At 35.8% G+C, this 21,089-nt stretch overlaps 1 protein-coding gene across 8 annotated transcripts in view; it reads right to left on the bottom strand.

Annotated features, from left to right (window-relative positions):
• Positions 1-21,089, bottom strand: part of Rad17 (Rad17 checkpoint clamp loader component) — a 404,427-nt gene that overhangs the window by 307,385 nt on the left and 75,953 nt on the right. For all 8 annotated transcript variants that reach the window (XM_090401715.1, XM_090401712.1, XM_090401709.1 and 5 more), the window contains one exon: positions 4,521-4,653. In XM_090401715.1, coding sequence (XP_090257841.1) covers positions 4,521-4,653 — 133 coding nt within the window. The remainder of the gene's footprint in view (positions 1-4,520; positions 4,654-21,089) is intronic.

The following is a 21,089-nucleotide window of genomic DNA, read 5'->3' as shown; positions in this document are numbered from 1 at the left end:
GTCTTTAACCTGACGTTAGTAAGGTGGGGTGTCACAGATCCCAAACATATAGAAAGAAATAACTGTGACACTGCCACTTTACTAACGCCGTATTAAGAGCTTTGAAACCAGACACAGATTTTAGTTTTTTTTGGATGAATGTCCTCTTGAGCATTTTTTTTCCAAAACAAGGTCTCATCCATATTAAATATTTGCTGTGGCAAATAATTTTTCCTCCTGATAATTTTATCCGATTTCCTTGCCAGCCTTCTCATCAGCACTTTTGCATTCACCACACATTTTCACATTATGCAGGGCAAAATGTGCTTGAATCTCATGAACCAACCAGAACAAGAGTTGAATTCGTAGTCCCACCCTGCTTTCTCCTTCAACATGTTGAAGAGATTTAGTGTCTTAGCCATTATGGTCATAGTGTTAAGAGGTATGCGCTTTTGTTTCAAGTCCTCTATCCATGAAGCAAGTAGCTTTTCCATATCACTGATAGGACCTTGTCGTTGCTTCGTCACTATCGTCGATTTAATGGAAGCAGATCCTTTCAAAATGGTCACTGCAGAATGTGACCATCCGAAGTCATGTGCAATCACACTGAAGGGCTTACCAGCTTCACGTTGCTTTATAACTTGCAACTTTGTTTCAGGATCAACTGCTCGCTCTTTTTCTGTGATGCGTCAATAGGTTTTTTTGACTGGGTGCATAAGGGCCATGTTGCACAAAATATCGCGAAATATTTATCAATGCATCATGTGCAGTTGCCACTGCGCATGATGCATTGTGACTAAATAGAAACCTTTTTACTTTATGCTCGCTTGCATCTTGTTAGAAAGAATAGTTGAAAATGTTATTTATTCCCTTATGGGATCATGGACATATCTTTGAACGGACACAAGTCGAGGGATGACTGCACACACACACATATATATAGTGAGACCTGTAGGGTATCCATAACTATAGAATAACATGTATGCCACAGTAAATAACTTTTTTATTATGTAAATATTTCATCTTATGTATCATAAGACATCATCAGTACAATTATCAAACAAGAATAGGAATTGTATTCAAAAAAGCAGTAGCATACATGCTTAAATTGGAATCCCTCTACATACGTGAGCCGTTTGAAAAGTTTGGTAAATTTCAAATAGATGGCGATACAATTCGTTCATTCGTACCAGTGTCGACACATATCACCTTTCTCATGACCCCTAGCAAAATTTTAGCCATGTACGATGCATAGTTCTTGTTTGGCAAACATTTAAAATGACTGTGTTTGCATTTTTCATAAAAACGGAGAAAAACGAGTTTCATGCAGTGATAAAACACTTTTATTTGAAGAAGTGGACAGCCACGCAGATCAAAGCCGAGTTAGGTGCAGTTCATAGGGCCTCTGCACCAGAATTAAAGGCTATTTATTTTTGGTTAAATTGGTTAAATGAGTTTAAATGTGGTCGTAAGTCCATTGAAGATGGAGCATGCTCCGGATGCCCAACTGAGGTCACTAGGAAGGAAATGATTGACAAAATCCATGGTATCATCATAGAAGAATGCCGAGTGAAAGTGCACAAGATTGCTGAGATTGTAGGCATCTCAACTGAATGGGTGTATAATATTCTGCACGAAAAATATCCTGCATGAAAATGCTGTGTGCGCGATGGGTACTGCGATTGTTGACTATCAATCAAAAACACATGCGAAGACATTTCAACACAGTGTTTGGCGATGTTTAATTGCAATTCGCAGGATTTTTTGCATCGATTCATGACTGTAGATGAAACTTGGATCCACCACTACACAACTGAGTCCAAGCAGCAGTCAAAACAGTGAACAATGCCCGGTGAAAGAGCACCAAAAAAAGCAAAGACCGTTTTGTAAGCTGAGTAAGTGATGGCCACTGTTTTTTGGGATTTCCAAGAAATTATCGTGATATACTATTTGGAAAAGGGTAAGACAATAACAGGAGTCTATTATGTCATTGTTGGACTGTTTAAAAGAAGAACTGAAGAAAAAACAGCCAAGATGGCACACAAAAATTGTGCTCTTTCATCAAGACAACGCACTGTCCCACACATCGGCCGTCACAATGGTAAAATTGCACAAATTGAAGTTCGAATTGGTTCTACATCCACCGTATTCTCCAGACTTGGCCCTGTGTGACTTCTTCTTGTTCTCAAACTTAAAAATTTTCTTAGAACGAGGATGTCGTCAAGGCTGTCAATCACTATTTTGCACAATTTGACAAATCCTACTTCTTTTTTTTTTGGCAGTGGATCCTGTGGTTAGTGTTTTCGATTCCATGTGCAAGGTCAGGTTTATTTCTTCTTGTCTGGGTTGATTTGTAGGAGAGTGGTTAATTATTTTTTGGGTTGTCATTGGATTATATCCATTTAGTAATTTAGTTGGCTAATACTTTGCAAGGCTGTTTCTTTAATAATTTCTAATTCTTGTTTTAGAGATTCTTCAGAAGAACAAATCTTGTGCGCTCTGGATATTAAAGATTTCATGATGCCATATTTTTGAGATGGATGATAAGCTGATGTATTATGCATATAACGACCTGAAAAAAGTTAGTTTTCGGTACACAGAAGTGGAAATGGATCCATCTTATTTATGCTGGATGTGTACATCAAGAAAGGAAATACCTTTTGATGATTCTTTTTCTAGTGTGAACTTGATACAAGGATGCAGGGTGTTGAATTTTTGTAGAAATGAGAAGAGTTCTGGTTCTGTGTTCAAGAAAAAAGTTGGGTGATAAGGGTGAGCCCCACTGCTCCTTCCTCTTGTTTATATATTTGAATGATAAGCTACTACACAGATCCATATATAAACATGAATGTTTATATAAAGAAAGGGCTTAAGCTTTACTTCATAGAATAAATTTAGTTTAATCCTTTATCCAAGTGTGAGCAAACAAAGTTTGCACCTGAAAGTATCTTCAGGACTGGGGTAAGGTGGTACAACACCGGGAAACTCGTTGCAAAGGTGGAGCAAGCTAACATCACTCCTATCTCAGTATCTCCCATAATGCACAACACATCTCCTTGCTGATATGTATAATGTTATGCATTAGGAGAAGGGCCACTACCCAGACTAGTTTCGACCTTTATTGAGGTCTCTTCAGTGGGAGCAAGGCCCAAGTGGAGAATGGAAAAAAAGTGGAAAAAAAAAATAAACTTTCAACTTACTTCATAGACCTAATCTGAATCAGAATGACTATCTCACTATTCCAAAAGTTTGGGAAATTGTTATCCTCAACTGTATTAATTAATTTACCTGTTACATTTTAATTTAATTTCAGCACAGTAGTTTTGATCCATGAAACATGACTGTATATATACAGGAATTCCAATTTAAGCTACTGTGCGCTACTAGTTTTTTGAATTCAATTCCTATTGTTGTTTGATAATTGTACTGATGGTGTCTTATGATACATAAGATGAGATATTTACATAATAAAAAAAGTTATTTACTGTGACATATGTGTTATTCTATAGTTTACAGATATGATAGAAACATACAAGTTAGTCAAGGCATACTACAGTACAGATACAAATGAGATTTTTCAGCTTGTGGGGGTGGGGAATCTGGGGTTGTTCCTAGAAACCAGCTAAATGTGTGATTAGGAAATGTAAAATGCAGATTCTTCTCATGGATATGGTGTGTATCTGGAATGGGTTACCATTTGACATTGCGAATGCATCGTCAGTGCATGTGTTCAAGGAGAGCACGATCATCAGTATATACAGGGTGGTTGAAAATTCCATGTACAAACCTTGAGGGGAGGTAGAGAACATCAAGATCGACCATATTCATATAGGAAAACATGACTAGAAATGCCACCGGAAAGTATAATAACAGGGACACAAAGATACAGAAATAACACATGGCAGTAAGTAGTGTAAAAAACTTTATTAGGCATAACTGAACAGTTCAATAGTAGGTGGATACATAATATGGTAAACTAGGTGCATGTCTGCCATCTCAGCATTCATAAAACAATGCATGTTCTTCATACGACGTCGAAAGCTTGAATGAGGAAGCCCCAATTGCTCACTTGGAGCCTGGCAGACAGCACCACCTATCACTTTCGGGTGGAGTTTCCGGTCATGCTTTCCCATGTGAATATGGTTGATTTTGATGTTCTCTACCTCCCCTCAAAGTTTGTATGTGGAATTTTGAACAACCCTGTATAATAATAATAAAATCAATTTCTATTTAATACAGAATCACCTAAGTAAGTAAGTTATTTTATTACCCCCCTTCTTACTCAACAATAACACAGCTAGCATGTGCTAATTTTTTTTTTATTTTATTTATTTTGCATTTCATGCAGCAAAGAATTTATATCCCAGCTACTGGGACAATCTGCAGTCATGTTATTTTAATAATGAGTAATATTACTGGCAATAATTAATTAATGTAATTTAAAAAAAAAAAAAAGCAGAATAACAGAAATGAGAATTTTTAACAAATTAAAATGTAATAATTAAAAAAATTCAAAAATAACAGTTGAAAGATGTTCGTACCATCTCTTCTAGCAGTGAAAAGAGCATTAGTCCACTCCTTAATCTCAACACCCAACTGTAATGCTAGTACTTTAATAGTTGTTGTTTTGCCAACTCCAGTTGGTCCATCAAGTAGCAAAAGTGGCACTTGATTCTAGTGGAGAATAAAATCAAAAATCAGAATACAACAAATACTTGTCATTTATTTGTCAATAAATGTGTGATTTAGATTCAAAATCCATTTCCAAGTATCTCTGAATTCCCTATACTAACAGAATTTCCAACTGTTCTCAACAATTACTCATCTCACCTTAACCATGTCAACCCAATATTTTTAAGATGTACAAAACAAATTCCAAGTTAAATATTCCAAATTCCAGAGTATTACACAATCTATTCACTTTAACATATCTACAATATATAACCATCATCAAATTTCTGACATGTACCCTCAGGTGTATACAGAAATATCTTGCATAATGCAGTTAACAGGCGACAAAACGTTTCGTGCTATGTAAAACCACACTTTTTATAACATTATAATGTTTTACAATGTTATGCATTCCAAACAGAGAATTATAGTACTGTGAAAAAAATAATTGTGGATCATTTGTTTACTGCAAACTCCCCAGAAATACTAATTAATACACAGAAAAATTAAAAAGATTAAAATTAAACAAAAATAAATAAATAAATAGTACGGAATTTTATTGTACTCCTAATAAAAGTGTCAAATGGTAATGGTCTTTTAAAGTTATAAAACTAGCCATGACTTGCTGAAAAAAGGTTTACCCTTCATCTCCATTTCTTTTACTGCCTTATAGAGACTTATTGTTGCTTTAACTTGAATTATCATCTTACTTAATGGAATTTTTTTTTCTAACTGTAGTCTTCAATCTGTATCATTAAAAGACGTTCCATGTTATCCACTGCAGAACTTTCTACATTTAATGATCCCTTTTGTCATATAATATGCTGTGGGTATTCCATGTTTGGGGATAAGGGATAATTTCCTTACTGGGAATTATTCCAGGGTAAAGATAGGTGCAATAAATCTCTAATACAGAGACTTAGCCTCTCCTTTACCAAGACCATACTGCGTGGCGAAGAGTCACATCCTTCCAGAGGTGCCCCCGTTTTCACGGAACAGTGTAGATCTAGATTGGAAAGTCGAAAAATATTCCAGAGGAAGGCAATGGCAAACCACCTCTGTACCTTGCCAGGAACATTCTATGAACATGCCAAAAATGAGAAAGTACAATATGGTGCTGGATGGTAAGACCCCCAGGCCTGAAGGCATCCAACATGCAACTGGGGAAAAACAGAGGGCTTCCACAAGTAGAACTAGTTTTTATCATGTGTCCAAGTCAAACCTGGAAGGAAGCTTGCTCATGGATGTTGCTGGTTGGAAAAGGGAAGCTCCCTGTTTCACGAGAAACCACAATTGGAACTTGGAATATTAGAAGTATGAACCAAGATAATCTGGAAATAATAATTCTTGTAGAAAGGCTTATACGTTGGTAACATATGACTATTAAGTTAAGGAAATAATAAATCCCCCATTATTTTAAAGCCGGATACGAAACTCGGAGATATAATATGCTTTAATAAACTTTAAAATAATGGGGGATTTTTTATCCCCTTAACTTAATATACGCTGCCAGAAAAAAAATAAATAAAACAAATAAATAAAAATAGCCTCTTTGGCTCCTTATAATATGACTATCAAATTATTTAGTATATATTCCAGTATGCATAATTTATGTATACTGGAATATTAATTAAAAGAAACTTTAATAAATACTTCCTATATTTCGGCAATGTCACATTGCCATCTTCAATGGGAACATACAACTATGACATGTGCATGCAGGCACTACAAAAAGCAAATGAGGCAGAAGAGAGAAACTACTGCTGTTACTAGAGTTCTAATGGTGCCTCCTAGCAGGTTAAATTGGGTTGTCTTGACTGTTGTGCTGATGTTCTTGTGATGCAAGCTTCCAAAATTTAGGGCAGTCTCTGCACCCATATTTGTTGAAGTTTCAAAAGTTTTTTAGAGCTGAGGCTGATTCTATGAACAATCTTTCAGATTTAAACTTGCTGCGGTGTATCAACGTGGCTTTCTTCCGACATATTCTTCATAACAAAGAATATGCTAAATCCATCATCATTCCCTATATCCGGGGCACTACAGAAAAAATAACCAAAATCTTAAAAAAATATGACCTAACTCCTTGTTACAAACATATAAAAAATTGGCATCCATTATCTGTTCCACCAAAGACCAACCACTTCCCCTAGACCTACCTGGGGTATACCAGGTCCCTTGCAGTTGTAAACTGTCCTACTTTGGCCAAACAGGCAGGACAGCAAATGTCAGGATTTCAGAACATAAAGACTACACCCGGTTTCGCCACTCTGGGCTTGCAGACCATGTTCTGGATACCCACCACAGAATACTGCCCCAAATTTGGGAAGCTTGCATCATGAGAACATCAGCCCAACAGCCAAGACAACTCACTTTAGCCTGCTAGGGGGCACCATTAGGACTCTAGGAACAACAGTAGTTTCTCTCTTCTGCCTCAATTGCTTTTTTTTTGTAGTGCCTGCATGCACGTATCATAGTTGTATGTTCCCATTGAAGAAGGCAATGTGACATTGTCGAAATATAGGAAGTATTTATTAAAGTTTCTTTTAATTAATATTCCAGTATACGTTGTAAATTCCTTAAATAATTTAATAGTCACTGGAAATAATAAAGATGGAAATGGAGTGCAAGAAGCTGGATATATTTGGAATAAGTGAACTTAGATGGACAGGAATGGGCCATTTTCAATCAAGGGACTATATTATATTACTCAGGACATGAGACAAGTCGTAAAAATGGAGTATCTTTCTTACTCAGAAAAAAGATTGTTAGGTATGTATTAGGTTATAATCCAGTAAGTGACAGAATCATTTCTCTCAGAGTCAGTGGACATCCAATGAATATGACCATCATACGGGTTTAGACAGCCACTACGGAGGCACCAGAAGAAGATATAAAAGAATTTTATTAATAAGTTACAAGAAGTGATAGATGCAACACCAAAGCAAGATTTATGGCTACTTATCGGAGATTGGAATGCAAAAGTGGGAGAAACCGAGGAACAAGAAATAACAGGTTGTTTTAGTTTATGTATTCGTAACACTGCAGGGAAGAGACTAGTTGAATTTTGTGCACAGAATTCTTTGTTTGTTGCTAACACTTGCTTTAAACAGCACAAATGGAGATTGTGCACATGGATATCACCTGATGGACAATACAGAAATCAAATTGACTATATACTTGGACAAAGACAATGAAGAAGTGCAATTCTGTCTGTCAACAAGACTTTTCCAGATGCACACTGTGGAACAGACCATGAATTATTAGTGATTAAGATACATGTGAAATTATGGAAACTGAAAACAACGCAAATGTCAATCAGTTCATCATCATCATCAAATTCCTGGTATATACCTTCAAGGGGGTGTACAGGATATGATAGTACTACATGAAAAATTTACATCATTACTAACTTCCTATCTACAATTTTTCTCCAAATCAGTCTGTTACTTGTCAAGACTCCAACATTATCAGATCTTATATTTCTATTATCTAAGTCACTTTGTACAGTATCAATCCATCTATATCTTGGTCTTCCTCTGGGTCGTTTTCCTGCCAACCTGGCAGAAAACGCTTCTTTTACTAATCTTTTCTCGCCCATTCTATTTAAGCGACCATACCACCTGAGATTAGCTCTGCTAATGCATTCCTGGATGCTGACAATGTCAAGTTCTTTCCTAATATCCTCATTTTTAATATGTTATTGCCATTGATGCCATCTGTTCACGCCTGTAATCTTCCTCAGGACTCTCATATCTGCGGTCTCTAGTCTTCGGTCAAGTGTTTTACTTCTGACCCAGCACTCAGATCCATAAGCTAAAAATGGTTTGAACACTGTCTTGTATACAGCTAATTTAGTGTTCTGACTAATTTCTCTCTTATTCCATATGAATTTATTCAATTGACTTCCTACCATACCAGCTTTGCTGATTCTGTTGTCTATTTCCATATTTAATTTACCATCTTCACTAAAAATCGTGCCTAAATAGCTGAAATGTTTTACTTCTTCCACAGGTTCTCTATTCACAACACAGTTGACATTTTCAATGATTCTGCTTATTTTCATTGTCTCTATCTTTTTATTGCTGACCTTCATTTCATATCTATTACAACAGCTTCTCAATATAGCCAGAGAATCTTGCAGACTTGTAGCAGATTTATTTAGAAGTATAACATCATCCGCATAAAGCAAAGAGCTGACATTAATATTTCCAATTTTGATATCATGTTTAATACCACTTTCCTTCATAATGTGATCCGTATGAAGGAAATATATGATAGATAACGAATAACAGAGAGGATAATGTACATCCTTGTCTCACACCAGATTTAACATTAAACCATCTTCCTGTATTTCCTTCAATTCTAATTGCTGACTTACAACTCAAATAAAGACTAAGTATTGCTTGATATAATGCTCCATTAACACCATATAACTACAGCATATTGAATAGCTTCTCTCTTAGCACCTTGTCATATGCCTTTTCCAAATTGACAAAACTTAAATACAGATCTTTGTTATATTCCCATGATTTCTCCACTATATGTCGTAAAGTGAAGATCTGATCCTGACAGCCTCTATTTGTCCTGAAGCTTTTCTTCCACAATTCTTCAACTGTTTCTCAAGTATACTTGCATATATCTTACCAGGAACACTCAGTAGGGATATACCTCTGTAATTCTCACATTCAGTTTTATTTCCCTTTTTATATATGGGTACTATGAGAGCTCAACCCCAATCATCGGGAATTCGTCCCTCTGTCCACGCCTTCTGAACTATGCAGTGCAGCCACTGTAAGACTTTTATAACACCATATTTTAGTATTTCTGGTCGAATATCATCTACTCCTGCTGCCTTTCCACATTTCAAGCCTTTGATGGCCTTTTCTACTTTAAGTATGGATATGTATTCCTGACTGCATGCCTGGTCAGTGTTTTTTTATCACTGTGCTGTCATCACTGCTTGTTTCATTTAGCAATTTTTCAAAGTAATTACTCCATAATACTTCAAGGATATCTTTTTCTCCCATTTTCATGTCACCTTTATCATCTCTAACTCCTTTTACAGCACTCTTTCCTCCATTCCTAAGGTTCTTCAACAACCTCCAGAATATTTTGCCACCTTCTTGATATTTATTTCCTATGTTCTTCCCAAAGTCCTCCCATGACTATTGTTTAGATAGTTTTACACATTGTTTAGCTTTCTTACATTTGTCTCTGTATTCTCTAAAAGCACAAGTAGACTTATTTGCCAAGAACTTTGGGTATGCTTTCTTCTTTTCCTTCACTGCCTCTTTAACTTCCTGTGTCCACCATGGAGTTCTATTTTTTCTATCCTTGCAGATAACTTCACCACATGCCTCTCTAGCTGAATCAATCAGAGTTTTCTTCAAGGATTGCCACTGAATCTCCAAGGTTTGGTTCCTGTTCTCAAACTCTTTCATTTATTCTTCAATAATCTTTGTGTATTTTAGTCTACAATTCACATATGAGAGATGCTCAACTTTTATTCGCTTTAAAACACTGATACATGTTATTCTTTTCAATATGAAATTCAATTTTATTCTGCTCAAGATTAAATAGTGATCACTTCCAATTTCAAATCCTCTGTACACTCTGGGGTCCTGCACCAGGGAGAAAACAGCCGGCAAAGGTAGGTCGATTGGTAGAGCCTCTGCTACTAATGGCTCAGTTAAGTAAGTTTGAGCGCAGTTAGTAGTTGGAAGGGGACCAATCGTTCGATGCTGTTGGCACACTCTCCCTCGATGAGTCCTTGGACTCCCTGGTGGTGTCAAATAATAATAATAATAATAAATAATAATAATAATAAAAATCACTATCAACAATAACATAGTCAATGAGACTTTTCTTATTCCTTGCCTCTTCTGAATTCATCTAAATTTGTGCAGATTTTTATAAATGTTAAAGATACCAAGCTATTTTAAACCTGGTTTTAATCCATTTCCCAAGTAAGCAAACAGACAAATAAGTCAAGTTTGCACCTGCACGTAATGCAAGTCTAGCTGACCCTGCAGGTAGTGCAAGACCAAGATAACTCATGGTAAGAGTAGAATAAGCTCTGATCACTAATCTTAATATTTACCCATAATGCAAAGCACATCTCCAGGAGATGTATGATGCTTTGTATTAAAGGCAAGGGGCCACTACCAGACCGGTTTCAACCTTTATTGAGGTCTCATCAGTGGGAGCCAGGCTAGAAATATCAAGATTTTAGTAATACAGAGCTTATAAGTATTTTACCAGAACAAGTTATCACTGGGAAATGGAGTAAAACCAGGTTTAAAATAGCTTGGTATCTTTAACATTTATTATATCCAAGGTAAAATACTTTCTACATTTATATCTCCTCCTGAGATTTTTATTTAATAACGTTAAAACACCTTATGGTACCTTGTTCTGGTAAAGAGTCAGCTAGACTTGCATTACGTGCAGGCGCAAACTTGACTTATTTGTGCTTACTTGGGAAATGGAGTAAAACCAGGTTTAAAATAGCTTGGTATCTTTAACATTTATTATACCCAAGGTAAAATACTTTCTACATGCACATTTTTATATTGGAACATGGTGTTAGTAATAACCAATCCATGTCCTGAGCAGAAATCCAACAGATATTTGCCATTATTATTAGCTTTGCTCTTTTCTCCAAACTTTACCAAAATATTTTTCTGTCTGACAATCATTTCCTACTCTGCTATTTAGATCCCCAACAAGGACCAACTTTTCCTTTTTCATTGCGTCAGTTGCTTTTTCTAAAGCCTCAAAAACTTCCCCCACTTCTACCATAATAGAACCTTCTGTGGGACCACAGGCACAAATAAGTCTCATTGTCTAGTTCTCCATTCTCATATTTGCCCACATTACTCTACTTGAGACTGCCTGCCATTCAAGAAGATTAGTCTCGCATTTTGTGTTGAATACTATGGCCACTCCTTCTTTTTCTTGATTGTCATTGCCTGAATATAACATTTTGTATTTATTGCTCAGAAAGATCTCAACAGTTTTTGTCTTTTTTTTTTGTTTCAGTCACCCCTATTATGTTGATCTGGTACTTATCTAATTCCTCAGCTAGCTCCATTTCTTTGCCATTCAGGCTTCTTATGTTGATAATACCGATCTTTAACTCTGGTGATGTTGAGTTGTGGTGTGTTTTCAGATTTGTTCCAGTAGCTGACTTTTCGTTGTTCACCCTGGTTCCCTGGCGATAACAACGGGGGCCTTGTTTAACTGGGCAATGCCCCAGCCAGCATGAAATTTTGTCATGTTGTACCATCATTTTGTATTTTACCAATAAGAATACAATTTGGTTGGCTAAATCCCAAATTGCCAGCCCATCCTCGTTCGTTCAGTATCCAGGTAGAGGTGAGGATATGATCTTGAAAACGTATCAGTTGAATACAATATTAATATAAACAGATTCAACACACTCAATTTCTGTAAAAGAGAACCAGATGAACTATGGGAAGAGATTAAAGATATAATCAAAACAGAAGCAAAGAAGAATATTCCAACAGTTTGTAAGAAGAAGAAGTTTAAATGGCTGTCAGAAGATGCCATCAAAACTGCTCAGGAAAGGAGAAAAATGAAGGCCAGAGGAAATTTGCATTAAGTACAGCATTTGAATGCAGAGTTTCAATGACAAGCTAGAAGAGACGAGGAAAAATATTTTAACCAGGAATGCCAACAAATACCAAAACAAGTAAGGAAAAACAAGCGATCTTTTCAAAAAGATCAGAGAACTAACAGGGAAGTTTAGTGCCAAGGTGACAATATTGAAAAGTAAACACAAAGGATATCTTACAGAAGCTGCAGACATCAAAGAAAGATGGAAAGAGTATACATAGTGCTTTATAGAAAGGACTTCAAAATTACTGAGAAATTTGAAGAGCAGGATTATACACAGGAGCCAGTACCACTGGAGAATGAAGTAAGGTGGGCACTGCAACAGCTATCCAGGAAGAAAGCACCAGGAGGAGATGAAATACCTAGTGAGCTGCTCAAAGCCCTGGGAGAAGCGGCAGTTAAAATTTTAACAACTCTATGTCAGCGAATTTGGATGACAACTACATGGCCTAGGGAATGGAAAAAATCAGTTTATATACCTTTATTGAAGAAAGGCGATGCAAGAGAGTGTGAAAATTACAGAACTATAGCACTGATTTCTCATGCAAGTAAAGTCTTACTTAAGATCATTCAGAAAAGACTGGAACTATTCGTGAAGAGAGAAATGCCAGGCGAACAGGCAGGATTTCGAAAAGGCAGAGGAACAAGAGATCAGATTGCCAATGTGAGATGGATAATAGGAAGAGCATAGGAATATCAAAAGAATAGCTACCTTTGTTTCCTTGACTATGGCAAGGCTTTTGGAAGTTCATGCAGAATGTAGATCATGTGAAACTGTGGAATGTGTTAAGAGCAATGGGAGTACCAGAGCATTTCATTATATCCTTCCGAGGAATCTTTATTATGTAAGAGAAGCTACTGTCCGAACAGATCTTGGAGAAACTGAATATTTCACAATAGTAAAGGGATGCGAGAAGGAGATATTTTATCTCGATGCCCATTTAACTTGTACAGCAAATATATTTTAAGAATGGCTGGAGGAGTCTTTAGTTGGAATTAAAATTGATGGAAGAAATATTAATAATTTGAGGTATGCAGATGATACCACCTTGCTAGCAGAATGCAAAGAAGATTTGGAGGAACTTATTATGAAAGTTAAAGAAGAAAGTACTAAATATGGCCTTAAACTTAACCTCAAAAAGACAAAAGTTATGGCAACATATGAACTTAATGATTTTGAAGTAGATGGGGAGAAAATGGAAGTAGTTAACAATTTTGTGCTCCTAGAATCCCAAATTGATAAAGATGGGTATTGTACTAAAGAAGTTAGAAGACTATTATTACTCAGAAAGAAAGCGATGAGAAATTTAAGCAAGATCTTTAAAAGATATTTAAAAGCCTCGCAACAAAAATCAGAATCGTGAAAGCAATGCCATTTCCTGTGGAACTGTATGGATATGAAAGTTGGACTCTGAGAAAGAGTGAAAGAAGGAAGATAGATGCATTTGAATTATGGGTTTGGAGATGCTTATTAAGAATACCATGGACAGCGAAGCAAACCAATAAATCAGTGATAGATAGAATAAAACTAGATTGCTCCCTTGAAGCTATGATCATCAAGCAAAAATTGTCATAGTCTGGACATATTATGCAAGCAAATGACAGTCTGGAGAAGATGATGATGCTTGCTAAAATTGATGGAAGTAGGAGAAGAGGAAGATATGACCAGGGAGATCTGAATTGAGAGATGTTCATAGAATCACCAGGAGTCCAAAACGACTCGATGGAACATAACAACAACAATTCCATGTTTATTGATTTGATCTTTCTTTCTTAATTAGTGTTCGTACTAAAAAATAGAGGTGACAATTTTCCTTTGTCACATGCTTTTTAGCATCCAATTCTCTTTCTCCATGTCACCTTATAATTTCAAGTCCTTTTCTAGTGTTAACTATTTACATTTGTTAGGTTCACAAGTTTTGTGCATTTCCTCTCCTCATTCATAATTGTAAGATGAGCAGAACTTTACTGCACAAAAACAGAAATAATATTAAAGTGTGCATCAATACAGGTATTACTATGGTATGCTAAATCAATACGATACTGATTTAGTAGTCGGAATGTCAGTAATATTCAACTAACTGTTTAAAATTTTTTTTAATTATTAAAAAATCATAATCTGCTATAGCAAAACTCACACTATTAAAAACAGCACTATGCAAAGTATTGTTGTATGTTACATGAAAAGTTGACATCATTACTAACTTCTTACTGACAATTTTCCCCAATATTAATCTGTAATCTTTTGGGACTACAATACTATCAGATCTTATACTTCAGTCTTCTAAAGCTCTTTTTTACTGTACCATTCACCTAGGTCTTGGTCCTTCCTCTGGATCTTTTTCCAATGCAAAAAAATGCTTAAATGCTTTTTTGCTAACCTTCATTCTCCCATTCTGTTTAAGTGACCATACCACCTGAGGTTACCTCTGCTCACACACTCCTGAATTCATACTACCACTATCCTGCTCCTTTATAATCTCGTTTTAAATATGGCTACCACTGATGCTATCTGTTAACCCCTCCCTAATCTTTCCCATATCTATGGTCTCCAGTCTCTGATCAAGTGTTTTATTTCTAACCCAGCTCTTATATCCATAAGTTAAAAGTATTGTACATCATTACAACAGTGACACATGAACAATACATGAATTGCATGCTTAATGAAAAATTAATTTAATTAATTTTAGTTTTCTAATAGACTAAAAGGAAGCATAACTCAGACACTCCATGATAGAGCAAAAGTGCATTTTATGTGTCTTTAATTTTCTATGTCTTATATCCAAAAGTTAAAAGTACTGTACATCATTGCAACAGTGACACATGAACAATACATGAATTGCATGCTTCACGAAAAATTAATTAAATTAATTTTAGTTTTCTAATGGACTAAAAGGAAGCATAACTCAGACACTCCATGATAGAGCAAAAGTGAGCTTGAAGGACTCACAAAATTGGCCTTATAACAGTCAAACTTCAGATCTAAAACAAAAGTTGAAAGGTAACTCAATCTAAGATCTAAATAAAGGTATAAATAATATCTTCATGCTATATTCTATGCAGAATATAGCATGAAGATATTATAAAAACAGATTTCATCTCTGCTAGAGACAAAGCATTTTTATGGATAAAGTGTGAATAACAAAATAAAAGAAATTTAAAAATAATAATTTTGAAAATTCAGAAATATCAGTTAGTTTGAGTTTAATATAATTTATAATAATTATGTTTTATGCTATTCTAACTTATGGTTACAGTAAACTCTCACTATTAGCAAATGCTATTATAAAGTCACTTGTCACAATAAACTACTGGAAAGTCTCAACTAAGGCACTATAGGTATAATGCTATTCTAAAGAAAACTCACCATAAAACAATGAGTTTTATCACTACGAGTTTGCTATAATGAGAGTTGATTATCAGTTAAATATGACAAATGCATCAGTGCAATAACTTCACAAAAAACCCTACTATATATTTGTGTCATATCTTTAATTAATCCTTTATTTTAATACTTTATCAGCCACATATACTAGATTGTATAGCACACGAAGTGCTATGCAATCTAATATATGTGGGAAAATGACTAAAAAAAGAAAATATATATATATGATGGAATGCTTAAGGGTCAAAGCTGTATAACTGAGAGGAAATCTCCATATAGCCTTTAAAGGAATGCAGAGAACCGACCAGGGCTTCTGACCTAATGTCCAATCCTCACCTTCTCATGGTGCACCATGTTAGGTATCTACCTGGATACTAAACGAACAAAGATGGGCTGGAAATTTGGGATTTAGCCGACCAAATTGTATTCTTATTGGCTTAAACCACAATATAAAATGATGATACAACATGACAGAATTTCATGCTGGCTGGTATGTCGCCTGGTTAAACAAGGCTCCCATTGTTTTCACTAGGGAACCAGGGCGAACAGCAAAAAGTCAGCTACTGGAACAAATCCTGAAACACACCCCAACTCAACACAACCAGAGTTCAAGATCGGTACTATCAACATAAGAAGCCTGAATGGCAAAGAAATGGCACCAGCTGAAAATATGAATAAGTACCAGATCAATTACAGAACAAGCGAATAAAAGTTGAGCGGCTCTCAGATGTGAACTGTAGACTAAAATACACAAACATTATTCAAGAAAAAATGGAAGAGTTTGAGAACAGGAACCAAACCTTGGAGATTCAGTGGCAAATCCTGAAGATAACATTGATTGATTCTGCCAGAGAGGCATGTGGTGATGTAAAATCTTGCATAGAAGGATTTTGTACAACAATTCTTTATATGCCGATTTTACTAGAAAACAAAAATCCATACAAAATATTGTGGTTAATTAGCAATTTTTTTATGTTTATGTAGTATGGAAATAATTTAGAGTAAACTGTTAAATATTGTGACTGCCAAATTTCTGTAAAGAACAAAGAAAGTTAAGTGTAAATGTAATTGTAACAAAGAAAAGTTCCAGACGGATTAACTTATGACCTAAGGCAATCACTATCGCGAAGATCAAGTATGCATGGGATTTCCTGCCTTAATGCAGAGACATCAAGGTGGCTGGGAAAGCCCTTCCAAGAAAAATCCGAGGGAATGAATCGGTGGCAGTTCCAAGGTCGAAGGAAGCGAATAAAAAGGGGAAGGATTGATAGACTGAGGCTTCCTTTCCCGCAGGTAGTTGAGAAGGCTCTTTCTCGTTGGTGGCTTGTGGCGCTTAGACACGCACTTTTGGGTTTTTTTTTCCCATCGCCTCTTCCTTTGCTATTCCGGCTCTCGGTTCCAGTCCTCGATGTAAGGAATTCCAGTGTGTCTTGCCAATTCAAGGTTGAAGATCCACGGTCTGCCAATAGACGTCCGGAAGTAATAGAAGGCTCGATTATGCAGAATGACGGTCAGTTCGAATTCCAGCCGCCAAATTTCCTAAAGGTCTCCGTTGATAAAATGTCTTCGATATCGTAAAAGGCGCCCAGTAGTGAGCTATATCGGAAGGTAAAAGATGAAGATAACGATCTAAAGGATCTACTATTGCAGACTAGTTGGCTAAAAAGTAAGGCCTTGCATAGGAATTTTCTAGAGGTGAAATTTGTGGCAGAAATGACTATTGTATGTAAAATTTTGTTAGAGTTAAGAACAGTAATAAGGACTCTAGATCATGAGTTATATTTTTGTGAAATATCCTGCTGAGTTATGTGTGTTAAGATAGAGTTGATATATGTGACGGTTTAAAGTGCGTGATATAATTTAATGTCTCAGTTGAAATATGATGTAGTATGCACAAGTCTGTTTTAGTGTATGAATAATTCGTAGGAATAATTAGTGCATTAGTCAATTTGCTTAAAAGAGAATTGTAAAGCTAGGTTGATTAATTTGAATCCAAGCTAATATTGCTGAAAGGTATAGAGCCTGAGAGGTTTTGAATGTTTAGTTAACTTTTAGTGTACATTCAATTAGCATGAATAAATTGTTTAGTTTGTCAAATAATTTGCCTGATTCCTGCATACCAATGCACTGCTCATAAAAATCGAATCTGTGTGACCTAGAGTATTGATTAGCCATGACTGATAGATAGAATCTTTGCGTTGCTAGATTTAGTGATAAGTACAAGAGAAAAATTCCATGCCTTGCTGAGTGTTTTTCTTTGGAAGGATATTCATCTCCTATCTACGAATTTTGATGGAGCAGTCGAAATAAACAAATAAATTTTCGGAATTCAATTTAGAAAAAATGCCAGCAGTTCAGACAAAGAGATTGGCTCCAGCCAGAGGCAATTTCTTAGTTCTAAAGTTTTGTGCACATGAAGAATCATAATTACAGCCTTGAGACAAGAGGGGGGGGGGGGGAATGTTGAATGAGAGGATTAAAAGTAAGAGACTAATTCAAGCAACATATATAGAGCTCGGAGTTACGACTGTATATCAAATAGAGTACTTAAGCTTAAGTAAAGTAAAATATTGAGTATAGAACTTTTGAACAAGTATCGATATCAATTAAGAGCAAGATTTTACAATGGCACAAACGATTTAGATTTTTACAGTGAGATTGTCTGCAAGGATAGAAAAATCAGAACTCCATGGTGGACACATGAAGTTAAAGAGACAGTGCAGGAAACAAAAGAAGCATATCGAGAGTTCCTGGCGAATAAGTCAGCTAGACAATACACAGACAATACTTAGACAATACACAGACAAATAAGAAAGCTTGCTAGACAAATCTCATGAGAAGACTTTGGTAAGAATATAGAAAATAAATATCAAGAACTGGCAAGATATTCTGAAGGCTGTTGAAGTCAGAAATGGAGGAAAGAGTGCTGTAAAAGGAATTAGAGATGATAAAGGTGACATGAAAACAGGAGAAAAAGACATCCTTGATGTATGGAGTAATTACTTTGAAAAATTGCCAAATTAAACAAGCAGTGATGACAGCACAGTGGTAAAAAACACTGAACAGAAATGCAATCAGGAATACATATCCATACTTGAAGTAGAAAAAGCCATCAAAAGCCTGAAATGTGGAAAGGCAGCTGAAGTAAATGATATTCGACCAGAAATGCTCAAGTATGGAGATATAAAAGTCTTACAGTGGCTGCACTGCATAGTTCAGAAGGCCTGGACAGAGGGACAAATTCCAGATGCTTGGAGTAGAGCTCTCATAGTACCCATATATAAAGGGAAATAAAACTGAATGTGAGAATTACAGAGGCATTTCCCTACTGAGTGTTCCTGGTAAGATTTATGCAAGTATACTTGAGAGACAGTTGAGAAGGATTGTGGAAAGGAAGCTTGGTGAAGAACAAGCTGGATTCAGGCCAAATAGAGGCTGTTAGGATAAGATTTTCACTTTACAATAGATAGTTGAAGAAATCATGGGAATATAACAAAGATCTGTATTTAAGTTTTGTAGATCTGGAAAAGGCATATGACAGGGTGCCAAGAGACCAAGAGAAAAGTTATTCAAAACACAAAACGCTACTTCACCTCTAAACAGCTGTTAACATTATACAAATCACAAATCTGCCCAGCTATCGAATACTGCTCTCACATTTGGAGTGGAGCTCCTCAAAGCTCCCTCAAAATGCTTGACTCAATACAGAGGATAGCAATTAGACTGATAAATGACCCATCTCTCACCAACTTGCTCCCCTCACTTTCACACAGACACTTGGTCTCTGCAATTTGTATATTCTATAAATATTTCCATGGAAAATGTTCATCTGAAACAGCATCAATAATTCCCCCACTCTGTACTAAGCCCATTGGAACATGCACAGCTGCCACCCAACATCCTTTCTATTATTCAAGGTGTACTTTCACAGTACACCTTGAAACCCACAGAACAAGTTTCTTTTCCTTCTCCTTCATCCCTGCGACTGCAGTACTATGGAACAGTCTTCCCCCTGACGTATTTCACAAGGAATACAAAATACACTTTTAAATCGAATGTCAACAGGTTTCTCCTTTCTCAACCCACCACCCATCTACAGTACTAATGTACTACAGGTTGACCAGCCAACCTTTCATATATGGGCCCAATATAAAAAAAAATAAATAAAAAAAAAAACGTTGGCTGTTGTCAATGGGGTTTTATATCAAGCAATACATAGTCTTTATTTGAGTTGTAAGTCAGCAGTTAGAGGTTAAAGAAAGTACAGGAAGATAGTTTAATGTTAAATCTGGTGTCAGAGAAGGATATACATTATCCCTTCTGTTATTTATCTATATGGATATCATCTATATGGATAATATCCATATAGATAATCTCTATATTATCTATGTGGATCACGTTATGAAGTGGTATTGAACCTGATATCAAAATTGAAAATGTTAATCTCAGCTCTTTACTTTACTTTATGCAGATGATGTTATACTTCTAAATAAATTCAGTACAAGTCTGCACGATTCCCTGATTAAATTGAATAACTGTTATAATAGATATGGTATGAAGGTCAGCATTAAAAAGACAAAGACAATGAACATAGTCAGAAGCATTGAAAATATCAACTGCATTGTGAATGAAGAACCTATAGAACAAGTAGAACATTTCGGTCACTTAGGCACAATTTTTAGTGAAGATAGTAAGTTAAATATGGAAACAGACAATACAATCAACAAATCTGGTATGGTAGAAAGTCAACTGAATAAACAAGGATATACATTATCCCCTCTGTTACTCATTATGTATATCAGTGATTTTCAACCAGTGTGTCGGGAGAGGTCTTCAGGTGCACCACGAGATTAATTTGTGCATTTACTTATTAGTGTCTGGTCTTCCCTCTTCTTGTGTGTGTAAATCAATCAAAATTATGCCTATTTTTTGCCAGGTCATCAAAAAAAGTTAAAAGAATATATTTTTAGTATGCCAGAATTTTAATAATTAGTCTAGGTGTGCTATTATGGAAAAGGTTGAAAATCACTGATCTCTGTGGATCACATTATGAAGGAAAGTGGTATTGAAAAAAAGAGAGAAATTAATCAAAACACTACATTAGCTGAATACAAGACATTGTTCAAACCAATTTTAACTTATGGATCTGAGTGCTGGGTCAGAAGTAAAACACTTGACCAAAGACCAGAGACTGCAGATATGAGAGTCCTGAGAAAGATTAGGAGCATGAATACATGGCATCAATGGCAATATCATATTAAAAACAAGGATATTAGGAAAGAACTTGGCATTGTTAGCATCCAGGAATCTGTTAGCAGAGCTAATCTCAGGTGGTATGGTCACTTAAATAGAATGGGAGAGGAAAGATTAGCAAGACAAGTGTTCTCTGCCAGGTTGAGGGAAAAAACCCAGAGGA

Source organism: Typopeltis vanoorti, chromosome 12 (genome assembly GCF_054136105.1).
Source record: "Typopeltis vanoorti isolate ZY-2024b chromosome 12, IOZ_Tvanoo_1.0, whole genome shotgun sequence".
NCBI lineage: Eukaryota > Metazoa > Arthropoda > Arachnida > Uropygi > Thelyphonidae > Typopeltis > Typopeltis vanoorti.
Note: the sequence above shows the minus strand (reverse complement) of the source record. Positions and strands in the feature narration are given on the sequence as shown.